This window comes from Passer montanus, unplaced genomic scaffold, assembly GCF_014805655.1.
Source record: "Passer montanus isolate IOZ18808 unplaced genomic scaffold, ASM1480565v1 scaffold71, whole genome shotgun sequence".
In the NCBI taxonomy this organism is placed as follows: Eukaryota; Metazoa; Chordata; class Aves; order Passeriformes; family Passeridae; genus Passer; species Passer montanus.
In genome coordinates, this window is record NW_024372259.1 from 1,730,627 (window position 1) to 1,745,668 (window position 15,042).

A 15,042-nucleotide genomic window follows, 5' to 3' on the forward strand; every position below is an offset into this window, starting at 1 on the left:
TTCAGAATTTTCTTTTTTCCTTTGGAACACGTAACCATCTATTTTTTACAGCATCTGTCCCTTTTAATAAGCCCTTTTCAGCTAGAGCAGTTATCCTGGGTGGGCAAAGTTTGAATGTTCCACCTATGATATTTTTTATAAATCTGTATAAATGCTTGAGGTACCTCAACTAGTTTTTAGAAAGGCTGACAGCAGTTTATTTTGCTATGGCTACAGCAAGTTTGATTTTTAATTTATTTCTTTAATGCATGACTTTTATTTCTGTTGAAGTTGTTGCAAGTGGTGTTCAGGTTTCGGCCTCAGTGTTTTTGTAGCTGAAGGGCCGTTCTGTTAGTGCCAGGGTGTGAAATGCTGCTGTGTAATGCTCGCAGGCACCTGTAGATGGTGATGCGCTCTGCATCCCCCTCCCATTCACCTGGACCAGGCTGGATTAATTCTATTTATTATCCTCATTATTTCTCTGAGCGTGTGGGATAACCTCGAAATCCTTTCCATTTCCAAAGCACTTTGGCCTTGGGCTCAGTCAGGGTGTCAGGACAGCAGGCAGCCAACGCAGCCTGGACAGCCCTGCTGCTCCCTTGCTTTTATTTCCTCACCTCTTATTTTAGTGTCCCCTTTGAAAGGACACTGAGGAACCGCTGCCGCTTGCGTCCGTGGCTGCAGAGCCTCAGCCGAGCCTCCGGGCTGTTTTCAAGCCGGGTTTTGCCTCAGGAGGCGCCGGCTGCTGCTGCGGGAGGCGGTGTCCGGGAGCCTCCCCGGCCTTCCCCTCACGGCCGGGGCTGCCGGGCCGGGGCGGGGCCGAGCCTCCGCCGCCCCCGGGCCTGGCTTTCCTCGCGTCCCCGAGGCTGTGACGGCGACAGGGAAGCCACGTCTGGCACCGCCCGCGGCTGCTCCCCGGCAACGCCTCGGCAGCGAGCTCAGCTCGGCCGGGCCGGGCCCGCTCCCTTCCCGGATCCCTTCCCGCTCCGTTCCCGGATCCCTCCCCGCTGCCATGCGCCAGGCCCGGCTCCCGGCGCCCCGCGGGCTCGGCTGCTTTGTGCTGGTGCTGCTGCTGCTCCTGGGCGGCTCGGGCAGCCCCGGCACAACGCCGCCGCCGCGGCCGCCCTGGGCGGAGCAGCCGGGAGCCGTCCCGGAGCGGGCACCGTGGGGCACGGCGAGGTACGAAGCCGTGAAGAAGCATCTGGGAGCTCTCTCCAAGCAGTACTGGCAGTACCTGGCGTGCAGGGTGTGGCAGGAGGGCTGCGAGGAGGAGGAGAAGCAGCAAGAAGAGCGGGAGGCCGGGGCCGTGCCAGGTAAGCGCCTTGCTCTGCTCTCTGCCATGCCCGGGGGAGCAGCAGGTCCCGGTTCCTGTGGCGCTGCCCTTCCTTCCCGAGGGCCCCTGCCCCGGGCTCCCTCCTTGGCACACCCCGGGATGAGGTTCTTGCACTTTTCGGGCTCTCGGAGCCGTCTGGAGCCAGCTGGTGCCGGTTCCGAGCCCGCTGTCCTCCCCACAGCCAGGGCTGCCCTCAGGGACATGCACCGCGAGAGGATTGCCCTAACAGGGCTCAGCTGAGCCCGAGATGTAAAAAAGCCTTTCCTGGAACCTCCCCGCTCATTCTGCTCCTGTTTCCAGGCTGGGGCTTTCCCCTGGTGGGGCAGGATTACCTGGAGATCCTCTCTGCCTGGTACTGCAGCTTCGGCAGGTGCTGTGAGACTGGAGACTGCAGGATAATCAACAACATCACAGGTAGGGGCTGTGCTGCTTGTGCGGCTTGTTTTGAGGCTTTTTTCCTGTTAAAGTCTATTCTAGACAGGGATTTTAGTAAAGGCTTTTTCTGAGTGGGGTGCTGAGCTGTGGGAGGGTGAGAGGCTGAGCTCAGTCCTGTGTCCCATTTGAAGTTCTGAGACCAGAGTTTGTTCCTTATGGCACAGCATGTTCCTTACTGCTCCAGCTTGCCACGAGCCCTGCCTGCATCCCACAGCTTCCAGGCACATGCAGTGGGATCCAAACTGGCCCAGGACCCTGCCCTAGGTCGGGAGAGCACACTTACCTGTGTGTAAGCCATGAGGAGGTGTCTTTGTGTTTGGCTGTCCCTGGGACTCCTGGTATGCAAACCCTGTGCTGGGAGCCTGGGAGGGCCTTGGGGCATCAGTGCTCTCTGCAGCTGCCAAGCATCTCTGCCTCTTCCTAAAGGAGAAAAGGAGTCAGTGGAAGATTTGTGTCTCTTTGGGGCCAGAGGCTGATGTAGGCAGGGCACAGGCAGCCTGTGGCTTTAATGCCACTTCACAGTCCTCTTGGCCAGGCAGCCCTGCCGTGTTTTCTCCTCCTACTCCCACGTGCAGTAGCTGTGCTGGCAGGTGAGGCTGAGCTCGTGCTCGTGTCTCTCTGCAGGGCTGGAGGCAGACCTCAGTGGGCATCTCCACGGGCAGCACTTGGCCAAGGCCGTGGTGCTGCGGGCGGTGCAGGGCTTCCTGCAGAGCCCAGGGCCCCGCAGGGCTCTGGTGCTGTCCTTCCATGGCTGGTCTGGCACAGGGAAGAACTTTGTGGCTCGGATGGTGGCCAGTCACCTGTACCGGGACGGGCTGAGGAGTGACTGTGTCAGGGTGTTCGTCTCCCTGCTCCACTTCCCACACCACAACTACGTGGACTCCTACAAGGTGAGAGCCAGCAGCACGGGATGCTCCCTGGGCTGGGCTGGAGTTCATGTCCTTCCCAGCAGCCTGTGTGGGGCTGGGCCTTGGGTTTGTGGGTGAAACTGGATCCCCCAGCACTGGCTGGTTACTGCTGAGCAGTGCTTGCACAGCCACAGAGCTGAGTCCTGGTGCCAAAGGGATATTCCATGTCATTCACTGCCGTGCTCAGGAATAAAAGCTGCAGGGAGGGGGTTTGGGGGCAGGAAGCTATTGCTCAGAGCCAGGCTGGGCATCAGTCTGGCTGTGGCAGGGTGGGTGGCTGCCTTTGCACCACTTGATGTCTTTCTTTACTCTTTCCTTCACTTATTAAATGAATCTATCTCGCCTCACTCATTGTCCTGCCTCTGTTTTTCCTGTTCTGTGCCCTGGCTGCTGTCCCTGCTGCTGGCCAGGCCCAGCTGCAGAGGCAGATCAGCGAGACCCTGCAGCACTGCAGGCAGGCCCTGCTCATCTTCGACGAGGCCGAGAAGCTGCACTCCAGCCTCCTGGATGCCATCAAGCCCTTCATGGCTCAACACAACAGCAAGGGCCAGGCAGATCAGCAGAGATCCATCTTCCTCTTCCTCAGGTGATTTCTGGTCACCAGTAATGGTGTTTGTCCCCAGAGGTGGGTGATACAAGGGGCTGAGGCAGCAGGGGAGGGCACAGGTACCTCGTTCCCTCCTGGTGGTTGCCTCCATGTTCAGTTTTACCTGTGGATGCTGGGCATCCTTCCTGGGAACAGGACATCTGCAGGAGGAGCTGAGGTCCAGCTGAGCTGGGACACCTGAGCCAGAGTCTAGATTGGAGGCAAGGAAGCCCAGTCAGTTAACACAGTGTCACCCTGCTCAGCTGGGCAGATGTCACACTCCAGGGAGCAGAGTGAAGGTCCTGGTGGGAAGCTCCCATGCATTGTTAGGAGCTGGGGAGTTCCCACTGTGGCTGCAGACTGAGGTGCTGTGAGGCTGATCCTGGCATTAGCAGAGCCTGCTTTAGTTGGTTCCTTTCCCAGGAAGTGCACCCCAGCACTGTCTCTGTGTGGGATGCAGCTGGAGGGAGAAATGGGACATCTCAGAACCAGGATGTGAGGCAGGCACCTGACTGAAGTGCCCCTAAAGAGTGAGAGATCAGCATCTTGAGCCCCCTCAGTTTGGGAATTGCAGCCTTGAGCTTGGCAGGAGCTGTTCCTCCTCCACCTCCCACCATCAGTGTCCCAACCTCCAAGCTTGGTGCTTCCCTCAGAGAGGTTTCCCTGCCTGTGTGCCCAGTGCCTGTGGAGCTCCCCACACTCTGGTGTGGCAGGGGCAGGTCCTGCCCTGGCTGGACGTGCTGCAGCTGCACGGGGCTGGCCTGGTGTCCTGCTGGAAGGCCAGCAAAGGATCCTGTGTCAGCAAGCAGAGGGGAGCAGGTGCCTTGAACTGCCCTGTGTCATCGCAGGGGTTTCATCACTCCTGGTGGCAGTGTGACACTGACCTGCTTTAGGAGGGATGGCTCTGCCCCAGGGCTCCGTGGACACTGGCACGGTCCTCGTAGGGCTGTCTGTCTGTCTGTCTGTCTGTCCAGCCAAAAGGGGCAGTTTGGGTTGGGAGCAGGATCACTACAAGCTGTTTTCTCCCTGACAAGGGGTGAGGGCATGGTGGGATACAGTGGTGGCTTTTTGATTTTCCCTGCCTTTTGTTCAGTGTCCAGAGCCTCTGACATGAGGATGGGATGCCAGTTCTGTGCCTCCCTGCTCCCACCCACACAAGCTCTGCATCCAGCTGGTTCCCATTCACTGGGGCACTGGGGGCTGGGGACAAGCCCCTCACCAGCACTTGGGGAGGGGGACACCTTTCCTGGACCTGTTGAGGGTCCCTGCTGTCCTGGGACCCTCAACAGCTGCCAGGACCTTGCAAACCCCACCACAGAGCTGCTCCCATGGGTGTGCAGAGGAGCCCTTAGGTGGGAGCTGTGTTGCTGCTTTGTCCCATGGATGCTGTGCCAAGTCCTGGGCTGCCACTTGAATCCCTGCCCTGGACCTTTACTTCCAGTGGGACCCCTGCCATGTGCTCTGCCCTTTAACCTGGACTTTGTGGTGGCTTGTTCAGCGTTTGGTGTGGAGCCAAGTGTCACCTGAGGGGTTGATGGCTTCCCAAGCCAGGACTGGGGACTGAGGGAGATGGAGGATCCTGCTGCCCCTGGCATGGATGCCTGTGGAAAGGGGCTCTTTGGGAAGCAGGCTGGCTCTCCACGTGCTGATCCTAGACAGCAAATCCTCTGTTGCCAGCAGAACTGCTGGGGCCTGTCTGCAGGGAAGGTGCTGGCAGCCCTCAGCAGTTCAGCTCTGGGGGAAACCTTGAGTGAATTGCCTCTGTGTCCACAGCAATCTTGGTGGCAACACCATCAATGAGGTGGCCCTGGACTTCTGGCGAGCGGGCCGGGCACGGGAGGAGATCTCCCTGGAGCTGCTGGAGCAGCGGCTGCGGCTGGAGCTGCAGGAGCCTGCAGGTAAGGGCTGGGCTGGCTCTGGGCAGGGCTGCCCCTGTGCCACAGGGCTGTGCCTGGGGGAACCAGCCCTCACTCCACCCCAGCCCGGGGCTTTGGCAGTGAGAGCCCCTCCGTGGTGCCTTCAGGCCCCCTTCAGCCGTGAACATGGCTGGGGGCAAGAGGCAGCTCAACCTCACAGGGCAGCACTGAGGCTTCTCTGGGGCTTCTTCTTGGTGTGACTTCTGGAGATGCTCAGTGCTCAGAGTGCTGAGCAGCTCTGCACAAGTGGGTCCCACTGGATGAGCCCCTCGGAGCCAAGCCTGGCCTCGCTGAGGGATGATGCTCTCTGAAGGTGCAGCTTCTGAGTTTGCCTTTCTTGTGCTCTGCTCCAGAGAACAGTTATGCCCACAGCCAGCTCCTCAGAGAGAACCTGATTGATTTCCTGGTGCCCTTCCTGCCTCTGGAGTATCACCACGTGAAGCTCTGTGCCCGGGACGCCTTCCTGGCCCGCGGGCTTCCCTACACCGAGGCAACGCTCGACCAGGTGGCCCAGATGATGGTGTTTGTCCCCAAAGAGGAGAAGCTTTTCTCTGCACAGGGCTGCAAATCCGTGCCCCAGCGCATCAATTATTTCCTTCCTTGAACGCCAGGGGGACCAGCCGTGTGCTGAAGGTGTTCTGCACTCCGGGAGCTGCTCCCTTCACACAGGGGCAGAGGCAGATGAGCCAGCCAGGCACTTGCACAGGGACTTAACAGAGACTTAAGCGCTGTTACTCCCAGAGCTGTTGCAGGGAAGGAGCAGCATCCCTTACTCCTGGCAGGTAGGGACAGCCTGTGCTTGGCTGCTTTTGGAGCCTGTCTGGTGCTCTAAGTCCCTTCTTTTAGCTGGAGGGGTGATGTGGTTCTGCTGGCAGATGCTGTTCCATGTGAGTGGGGACTGGGAATGTCCAAGTCCTTGTTTTGTTGATGTGTGGTGAAGGGAGGCCTTGGACAGGCTGGTTCTGTTGAGACAGTGTGGCCAAAGCCACATCCCCATCCCAAATTTTCTCTGTCATTTTACAAGACTACACAGAACTGCTCTGCTGGAGTTGAGGTTTTCCCCTCTGTTGCTCCCTTGCCTTTCTGAGGTGGCTGCTGCTCAGGGACACAGGTGCCAGGACTGTAGTCTGTGCAGGGAGAAAAGGACTGAATAATCTCCTCTGGAGATGGCAAATCCATAGCTCTCACCTTGGAGTGTCCACCTCTCCCTGGAGTCTTCCGTTGTATGGAAGCAGCTGGCGGGCTGAGGGGAACTTCTGCTGCAATTATTTTACTGAGCAGGTTGGTGCAGAGCCCGTTTCCTTCACTGCAGAACCAAAACAGGGAGAGCTCCTCTATCCAAGGGCAGGTGAGGAGGATGGTGGCTGAAGCATCAGGCTGCAGCTGAATGTGAGTTTTTATGGATGCAGTAAAAGCTTGGGTTTTTTCCTTCCTTTTTTTTGTTTTTCTCTTCAGTACATTTCCTGCTGTGGCTTTTTGGCTGGCATCAGCATTATTGTTATTATTATTATTATTATTATTGCAAGGGGTTGTTTGCTGTCTGGGCACTCGCCAGGTGATAAGTGTGTTGCAGCAGCTCCAACAAATTTCATCAGTGTTACAGGAATCACTCTGTGACCTCCGGGTCAAAACTCCCTTCCAACAGGGCTGAGCTGGCGAGCAGTGAAACAGCCCCTGCCGAGGACAGGGCTTGGCTTCCCAGCCACCCCCACGGGGACCTTTGCTCTATTTTAAGCTCTGACCCATTTTGCAGTGCCAGTGATGAGCAGTGTGACCTCTGGCAAAGATTGACCAGGCAGACACATCTGAGCCCTGCAGACTTTGGGTCCCAGCAGAGATGAGGCAGCTGCTCTCCCACTGCTCAGCCAGTGCAGGTGGCTTAACCCAGCCGTGTGGAATGGACCTTGGAGCTGTGCCAGCGTGGCTCATCAGGCATTCCTGAGACCTGGTTTATGGTTAATCCCCGTGGGGGTGATGGCTCCAGCTGGGGCTGCCTCCCAGGACACAGCTCAGGGTGTGTTTGGGCACCTGGGCACAAAGTTAGGCAAGCTGTGTGCTGAAGGGTAGGAGCCAAAAGGCTCTGTGTGTAAGCCAGGAGCACCTGGGGGCTTTTCTGAATGACAAGAAGTGTTCAGCTGGGTTGGGCTGGCACAGGCTGGGTGGCAGGAGGTCGCTGGGGGACTTTGGGTTTGAGGTGGGCAGGGGAGCAGCTGTGGCTGAGGTGGTGACACTGACAAGGGCGAGGCCAGAGCTGTGCTCTGCTGGCTCACCAGTGTGTGTGTCACACCTGGGTGAGCTCTGATCAGCCCACAACAGCAACAGCTGCTCTCTGACCATGCCAGGGCAAGTTTGGTTCTAAATAGATACTGCATAAATAAAGATACTGCTTTTTCTGCAACCTGGTGGAATTAAATTATTTCTCTTTTTAACAATTTTTTCTACCCAAATGAAAGAGCTTCTGGTTAGGACTCAGCAGCTTCAAATATTCATTAAGGAGGAAAAAAATACCCAACATCTACTTGAGTGGTTTTTGCCAATAAAATATTGCAACCTTTATTTAAAACAAAATGCAAATTGGCAAAACTTTGTGGAACGACAGGCAAAGAGGCCCTTCCAAGGGCCTTATTTACATCAAGTTTAACACTGTTCGCAGTTCACAGTCAGACGATAGTGAGAGAATTAAATTAGAAAAACAACCAAAATATATTACAGTAACAATTAAAAAACAAAAACAGTTGACAACACTGCTAAGAGTGATTGGTGATTAACGTGATTCATTTCAATCCATTGCTGCCCTCACTAGCAACACAAACAGTGCCATGTGAGCCGAGCAGGCTCCACCACCTCCCTGGGGAAGAACGAGCTCCTTTGGTACAGACATTGCTTAGCCTGGAGCTGGAGAAACAACTCCCTGTCCCAGAGCCTCCTGTGGCTGCTGCCAGAGCATGGGCTCAGGGTTTGCTTCCACGCTCCAGGGATGTGCAGCACCACCCCAGCAGCTCCCCTCAGAGTCCCTGCCAGCTCCTGGTGAGCAGCAGGGCCGAGCTGAGTGTCACAGAGAAGGCAGCAGCCTGCTGGCTGTGGCACCACACCCTGTGGAGTCACTGGTGCCTGTCAGTGCTGTGGATGCCCCGGAGGAAAAGCCTGCCTCAGGTGAGTGGTAGGACACAGGGTTGGGATTGCAGTGCAGCCCACCCACACCTCTGCCTGCTGGGGAGGGGCTGCTCTGTCTCCACGGGGGCTTTGGCTCCCTGTGCCCCCAAAGCACCCTGACAGATGTCACCACTCGTGTTTGGCTGTGTCTCACACACACAGGGCCAGTGGCACCCAGGAGACAGTCCTGATGAGGACAAGCACAGCCTCCTCTGTCCCTCCCTGCTGTGTTCTGCATCAGCAAGGCTGCTCCCTTCCATCCCCCTTTCCCACTGGCTGAACTTGGTGCAGCCCCAAGACCCAGACTCAGCTCAGCTTCCCCCTGCCCACACTAATGAAGAACACAACTAAATCAAGTGCACCACTCTGGGGTTAGGAAGGGTGTACAGTGCAGGAAGAAGGGAGAATTGCACCTGTGAGTCAGCTCATTCCCACAGGGGCAGGAAGAGAAAGTGCCCCCCTGAGCTCACTGTGTGCTTTGTGCTTGGCAGTGCCAGGCCATGGTACCTTCCCCATGGCAAAGACAACTGCTTTGGATTCTGGCCCACAGCAGTGCAAGAGAGAGCCCAGCTCCAGCTGTGCCCCCACAGCTGTCTGACAGTGCTGAGGAGAAGAAACAACAGCACTTCTGCCTTGTCCCCTGCCCCAAACCATGGAGCTGGAAGTGCTCTGCACTGGGACAAACAATGGGGTGTCAGCACCCACACATTCCTTTGCACATCTGGTGCCAGGCTGAGAACAGAGACCAGGCCACAGTGGAGAGCTTTAAGGCTGAAGAGAAAGGCAGACTAGCTAAAGGGAGAGGGAATGGTAAAAGCTTTAGAAGCAGCAGTGGAAGAAGGATAACTGGATGGTAACTTACAGCAGAACCAGCTTTCCCAGATTCCTTTTGCTATCCTGCCAGAGGACAGGAGAACATTGCAGTTTGGGAATAAAACACTCTAGGGCAGCAGAAGTCCCAGCAATTCCACAGCCTTCAATTTAGGGGGGAAAAAACCTGTCCAGTCAGCACTACCTCTGCCACAATCTGCCTACCTGATGTTAGATGTAAGGGCAGAGAAAACACTTCCCATGAGAGTGGCAACAGGCAAATCCCCAAATGCACTGGCCCTTGTTTTTGCTCCACAGGAGGGGTCAGAACTAAACACTCCTGTGCTGGGCCCAGGGCTGCAGAGTCTCTGTGCTTGGAGATGCCCAAAAGCTGCCTGGACGTGGTCCTCACAGGCAACTCTTGGTGGACCTGCTTGGCAGGAGTGCTTGCACCAGGTGACCTCCAAAGTTCCCTCCAACCTCAGCCATTCTGTGGCTCTGGAAAAGCAGCTGGATGCTGCCCTGTCCCACTGCCCATCTCTGCTGCAGGGGCAAGGAGAAAATGTGGCACCTGAAAGGAAGTGGGGATGGCCCACAGTGTTCACTGGGACACAGCTCCTTTCTTCTGAAAGGAGGGGAGTTCTAGTAGTTAGAAATTCCATATTGCTATTCTACCACTTTTGCTGTAGCTTTTCTGGAAGACTGGCATTTAGGGGGAAAAAAAAAGGTTTCTTTCAAAATGCTCATCAGAATTGGGCTAAACTTAAAAATGTTCTGTTAAAATTCCTTTTCCCTGGAATTCCTTCAGTTCCAGCCCATTTGTCCCAGGCTGAGTAGCAGTACAATCATGGAACCATGTGATGGTCTGCCAGGGTAAGCAAGACCTGCCCTTCTGCCCTGAAGAAAAGAGAGCCCCCACCTTCTAAATCCTCCTGATTGTTAGACAGGCCATGTGAAGCAATGCCACAAGCCACCTTCCTTGGCAGGTCACCTGTCCAAAGGCAGTCAGTGTGGATGCACACCTTCCATGAGGATGACTGACAGAGATAAGGTAAACCACAAAAGCCCTCAGTAAAGTCTAGGAATTTAGAGTCTAGGAGATAAGGGGTTGGTACTCTGCCTGTGGAAGAGCCTTGGGACAGCCCCAGGGTTGCAGGGGATCAGGACTTGCCAGCACAAGGGGTTGCTTGGTTCTTTTCCCCCCCAGCCTTCACTTACTGGGCCACAGAAGCTCATGGTCCATTGCACCTCACATGCTGCTCCTCTGCTGTGCCTCCACACACCCTGAAAGAACTTTGCTTAGCTCAGACCAGTAATGAAATGAGGATTCTCAGCCCATTTCTAAAGATTTTCCAGGCCTGTCTAGCTATGCTCTGTGGAAAAGACAGGGACACTTGCTGACACCCAGCCTGCTTCCAAGCACCACCACGTGCTTCTAGACAGAAACAAGGTGCCCATCTTCCAAAGTCACACCCATGCCACAGCTCCACTCGAAATGCTCAGACTAAAAGCAGCACAGCCACACTTGAAAAACAAATTTAGAAAGCATTTTAGCCAAAAAAAAATAAAGGCTTAAGGTGCAAAGCAAGTGAGATCCTCTACCACCAGCAGTGTGAAGTGAGCAGCAGCGTGCAGGTAAGGTGTATTTGGAGCCAGGTTTCAGGTCTGTTTCTGTTCCTCTCACAAGCCAGCAACTGAGCTCTTCCTATTTGCCAGTACATTTACACCCTGGGGAGCTGTGCATAGACAGATCAGCTTTTTGAGGCCACAACAGCCTGCAAACAGCACAAGGACCAAGGATGACAATGCCAACCACTCAGCTGCTTATTCTGGGGTTATTAGAAGGCATTAGAGACCCACTGGCAGCCCTTCAAGGCAGAGCCACAGCTTTTGTTGGCACCAGTGCACAGGTTATGTGCACGTTCCCTACACCACAGTGCAGGATTCTGGTCTGGCCTTTAAAATGGGAACAAATGCATGGAGATGCCTGTGGTGTTTCCTGTGTGCTGCCATACTTCATCACCTTGAGATGCAGAGCAGCTGGAAGCCTGTGAGACAGGTAAACACCAGAACAAATCCCAGGAATCTGGGTGTGAAGGGTTAGGGACAGGTGCAAGGAATCCTGCAGCAGTGAGGACAAGTGGTGGGCAGGCTGGGCTGTACTTTCTGGTTCTCCAGCTGGCCCTGCAGTGCTGTGACTGCTAAAGGAATGTGGAGAACAGCCAGGGGGGCAGAGGCTCTGCCTTACCTACCATGGGTCCTCATGGTGATCACACTGAACTAGGGAGTCAACCTGGTAACAAGTTAAAAACAATCTAGAGCTTAAAAAAAGCAAGAACCCACCCACCCCAACAACAACACTGGCAAGTTGTGCAAGAGCCCCAAACTACTCAAAAATGACCATCAAGCAGCACCTGTGCTAGACCACTAGAAATAGGTATCAGCTGAGTGAAGGCAGTGTGGTGGGAAGGGGGAATTCCAGTGGTAAGTCTGCCCAGCATCCCTGACACTTCCAATACAATGACAATGAGAATGTGGTGGATGAGGTGGACAGGAGGGAAAAGGGACAGTTTCATATATTAACTAATCTTGCAGTTCTCATTACAGCAGCAACAGTGCTGTGGAAGTTAAGCCATCCAGACCAGTGCATCCACCTCCAGCAGCTCTGAATACTGTCAGTGCATTAGACCTTTCCCCCAGCTGTACATGACCCCCTCTGGAGCTGCTCCGGCTGCTCTGCCCTTGGTACAGCAGAGCCCCAGTGCCTTTCCTTGGCCCTGTCAGGACAGCAAAGCACAGGTGAGTGCAGCCAGGGTGGGATCTGTGCAGCCAGGCAGCTGCAGCCACCCTAGGGCTCCAGCTGTCACCACCATCCTGCCCAGAGGGAGAACCTGCCTTCGGTTCTCCTGCCTCTCCAGGGGAGGAGAGGGAACTTTCTTTTTCCCTTGCCATACCAAGCAGATCAGCCTGACTAGGTAGGGACAGATCCTTGATGTTCTGCCCCTTACAGCTTTAATCTACCCTCTCCATCCCCAGCTTTTTGAGATGAACCTGTAAACGTGAGGAGAACTCAGTGATCTGAGGTACTTCACATACTCAAGTATCAGTCTTTCCTTTTGAAAGCATCAGTACAGAAAAACAGTCCCGCCCTCCCCGTGTGTGTTTCTCTTACCCAGATTGACAGTAGCTACCTTTGCACCACATCACTGATTTCTTGGACACATGACAATAAGTTATTAAGGACGGGGTTCGCCCCATGGACGCCAGCAGCTGTCGAGGACACCTGCAGCTCCTGCAGGCTGAGTTCCAGTTTGCTCACGGCTTCCCGGAAGGCGAATTTGTTGCGCGTGTGGGGGATGCAGTCCACGTAGCCTGAGCAGTAATCCAGCAGCTGGTGCCCCGTGTCCACCAGCTGGCTGTTGGGCGTGGGCTCGGCGATGGCGCTGGACAGGAGATCGGCGCACTCCAGCAGCGCCTCCTTGCTGATCTTGTCTGCGGGGATTTTCTCAGCCGCCTGCTTGGTCTTTCTCAGCGCCACCTTGGCCGTGCCGTTGGCCATTTTCACCGGGGAGGTGGAAGACGATGACAGAGGCACTTGGGGCGGAGGCATCACGGGCCTCCCAGATTTTCCACCAACAGGTGCTGCTGCTGCTGCCTTCTTACTGCCTTCGTTGGATTCCAGTCCGTGCTGCGCTCCCGCCACGCTGCTCAGCTCTTCTGCTGTGTCCGAGCAGGCAGCTGGCTGCTGGAGGAGCCGCATCACCGGTGGTGGAGGTGGAGCACACTTTGGTTTTACCCGTCTGGGCCGGTCCCTGTCGCCGGAAGAAGTGACCTGATGCTCAGATAAGAGCTTAAATTTATTACCCTGAGAGTCTGTGCCAATGAGCTGCACGTCTGCTGGAGTGTGTTTTAGAGTGGGTGAGATTAGGACTGGCACTTTGTGGTTATGAGTGGTTGGAAGTATTGCTGCAGCCTTTACTGGAGATGACCACCCCGGCCTCTCGCCATCCTCAAGGGCCCCTTGTCGTGGGCCACTGTTTTTTTCCTTGCCCTTAGGAGCTGCCACTAGCCCTGGACCCTCCTTTTCTTCTGACGTGGAGGGAGTTCGAAAAGGGAGTGCTGTGGCACCCCTTGGCAAGAGTTTTGCTTTTGGTCTCTCTCTGGTCAAAGCAGGGCCTTCTTCAAACCTTTTGGGAATCAGGTCACTGGCCCTCTCTGTGCTCTCATCGGGCTGGGAGGAGGTGGACACAGTCCGTTCCAGCTGAATTTTTGACCTCTGGGAATTTCTGGGAAGGGTCATTGCCATCCTATCCTGCTCTGGAAGCCCTGAGGACATGGAAGATGTAGAGTTTGACCTTGGAAAAGGCTTTGAAGCTTCTTCATTGCCAGCGGGTTTTCCTGCTCGTAAACCCAGCGTCTTTTTAATCAAGCGTGGCGTGAAGAAGCCAGTGATGCCCGACCACCCTCCACCAGTGCTCACAGCCCCAGCACTGCTGGGCCCAGTGCCCTCCTCGCCGTAGAAGGTCCTCTGCACAAAGCCCCCTCCGTAGCACTTGGGGGGTGCCAGGCTGGTGTCCTGCTGGGCGGGAGCAAAGGGGAACCCGTCCACGTGCTGCAAGGAAGCCACAGAGGAAAAGTTACCCGTCAGCTCGTATTTCTTATGGGGCTGGTTCTCCATCTCCCGGAAGGAGCTGCTGCGCTTGGGAGGCGTGGGAGCGTTCCTCTTCTTCATGAAGGAGCTGAAGAAGCCCCCTTTCCTGTCCCTGGTGAACGTGGTCTCTTTGGCATCCTCCAGGAGGCTGCTGGGGCTCTTGTCCCTCTGCTTGCGGGGCAGCGCGGGGGACCCGCCTGTGGGCTGTGTGCTTCTGATGAAACCTGGGCAGGAGAGACAGGTGTCAGTCTGGACAATCCATTTCCATTTCTACCTCCCTGTCCTGCACTGGGTTTTATAGGCCTGCTGTATTTACCTGCCCAGGTGCTGCAGAGAGAGGGAGGGAAGAAGCAAGCACTTCTATTTTATTTTTTCTTTACTTTTTTCCATTTCTGTATGTGACTTGTCTGTTGCCTATACTGAGAAGGCTACTTTGGAGAGAGATCAGAAAAGAATTGCTCTTTTCTTTCAGTTTATTGCTCCCTTCCCATAATCTTCTGCTCCTTTCCAAATACCCTAAGTATAGGAGGAAATCTCTTGCTGCATTGTTAATTTTAGTTTTGAAGCTGTCACTTAAAAAAGAGCAGCAAAACTGAATTTGAAAGAAAAAATACAATGGGATTTACTAAAAGAACATTGAAAAAACTACAGTGTTTTCTATTTGCTAGTAAACAATTCACACAGCAGCACAAAGCATGCCCGTGTCACGTTGTTCTTTGTTTCTCTGGGGATTTACACCCTGTGCCCACACCTGGTGCTGAGCTGGATGCTGAGTGCTCCACAGTGTCCTGGGTCCCCTCGATGTTCTCCTTGTTCTCTGCCTGTTTCTTCAGGGTTCTTGTCTTGGAGGGGAGCATGGGGAGGCGGGGCAGGTAAGGAACGACGGATGAGGACGAGGCTGTTCTTCCAAGCTCCTCTGCTACCTCTGTAAGGAAAAAAGGGAATAGTCAAAACACAGACCAGCAAAGGAAGAGATAAAAAAAACCAACCTGGGTCTTTCCTGCAAACACAGACTGGCAGGAAGAGATCCATGACTGAGATATACATAATTTATGGATTTAGTCTTTGTTCAAGTCTAGAGGTATTCAGGGTCAGATGTTTTTCCTAATAATTTCAAACTCATTTACATCTTTATAAGTTCAGCCAAAAAATAAAAAAGCAATTGTGGCATTTGTACAAGGGGTCTGTTAAAGGCTGCTCAAGAGCTAAAGGCAGCACTGGATGCATTTGCCTGGCTTTAATCAAGGTGCCTCCTACTGATGCACCCCCGA

At 54.7% G+C, this 15,042-nt stretch overlaps 2 protein-coding genes across 7 annotated transcripts in view; one reads left to right on the forward strand and one right to left on the reverse strand.

Annotated features, from left to right (window-relative positions):
- Nucleotides 1-744: 744 nt before the first annotated feature.
- Nucleotides 745-6,589, forward strand: TOR3A (torsin family 3 member A). Its single transcript, XM_039730207.1, has 6 exons — nt 745-1,292; nt 1,613-1,726; nt 2,372-2,637; nt 3,066-3,241; nt 5,015-5,139; nt 5,511-6,589. The coding sequence occupies exons 1-6, from the start codon at nt 992-994 to the stop codon at nt 5,759-5,761; spliced, it is 1,233 nt and encodes a 410-aa protein (XP_039586141.1). The 5' UTR covers nt 745-991; the 3' UTR covers nt 5,762-6,589.
- A 1,084-nt stretch (nt 6,590-7,673) lies between these two features.
- ABL2 (ABL proto-oncogene 2, non-receptor tyrosine kinase) overlaps nt 7,674-15,042 on the reverse strand; it is a 45,620-nt gene continuing 38,251 nt past the window's right edge. For 4 of the 6 annotated variants that reach the window (XM_039730201.1, XM_039730203.1, XM_039730204.1 and 1 more), the window contains exons 10-11: nt 14,523-14,696; nt 7,674-13,995 (exon numbers count right to left, since the gene is read on the reverse strand). In XM_039730201.1, the coding sequence (XP_039586135.1) occupies nt 12,308-13,995; nt 14,523-14,696 (1,862 nt within the window). In that variant the 3' untranslated portion in view covers nt 7,674-12,307. The remainder of the gene's footprint in view (nt 13,996-14,522; nt 14,697-15,042) is intronic. The other 2 variants (XM_039730205.1, XM_039730206.1) reach the window with 1 other exon arrangement.

Coding starts and splice junctions, on each gene's coding strand:
- TOR3A (XM_039730207.1), top strand. CDS start 992: ATGCGCCAGGCCCGGCTCCCGGCGCCCCGCGGGCTCGGCTGCTTTGTG. Junction 1,293..1,612: donor GGAGGCCGGGGCCGTGCCAG/GTAAGCGCCTTG, acceptor TCCTGTTTCCAG/GCTGGGGCTTTCCCCTGGTG. Junction 2,638..3,065: donor ACTACGTGGACTCCTACAAG/GTGAGAGCCAGC, acceptor GCTGCTGGCCAG/GCCCAGCTGCAGAGGCAGAT.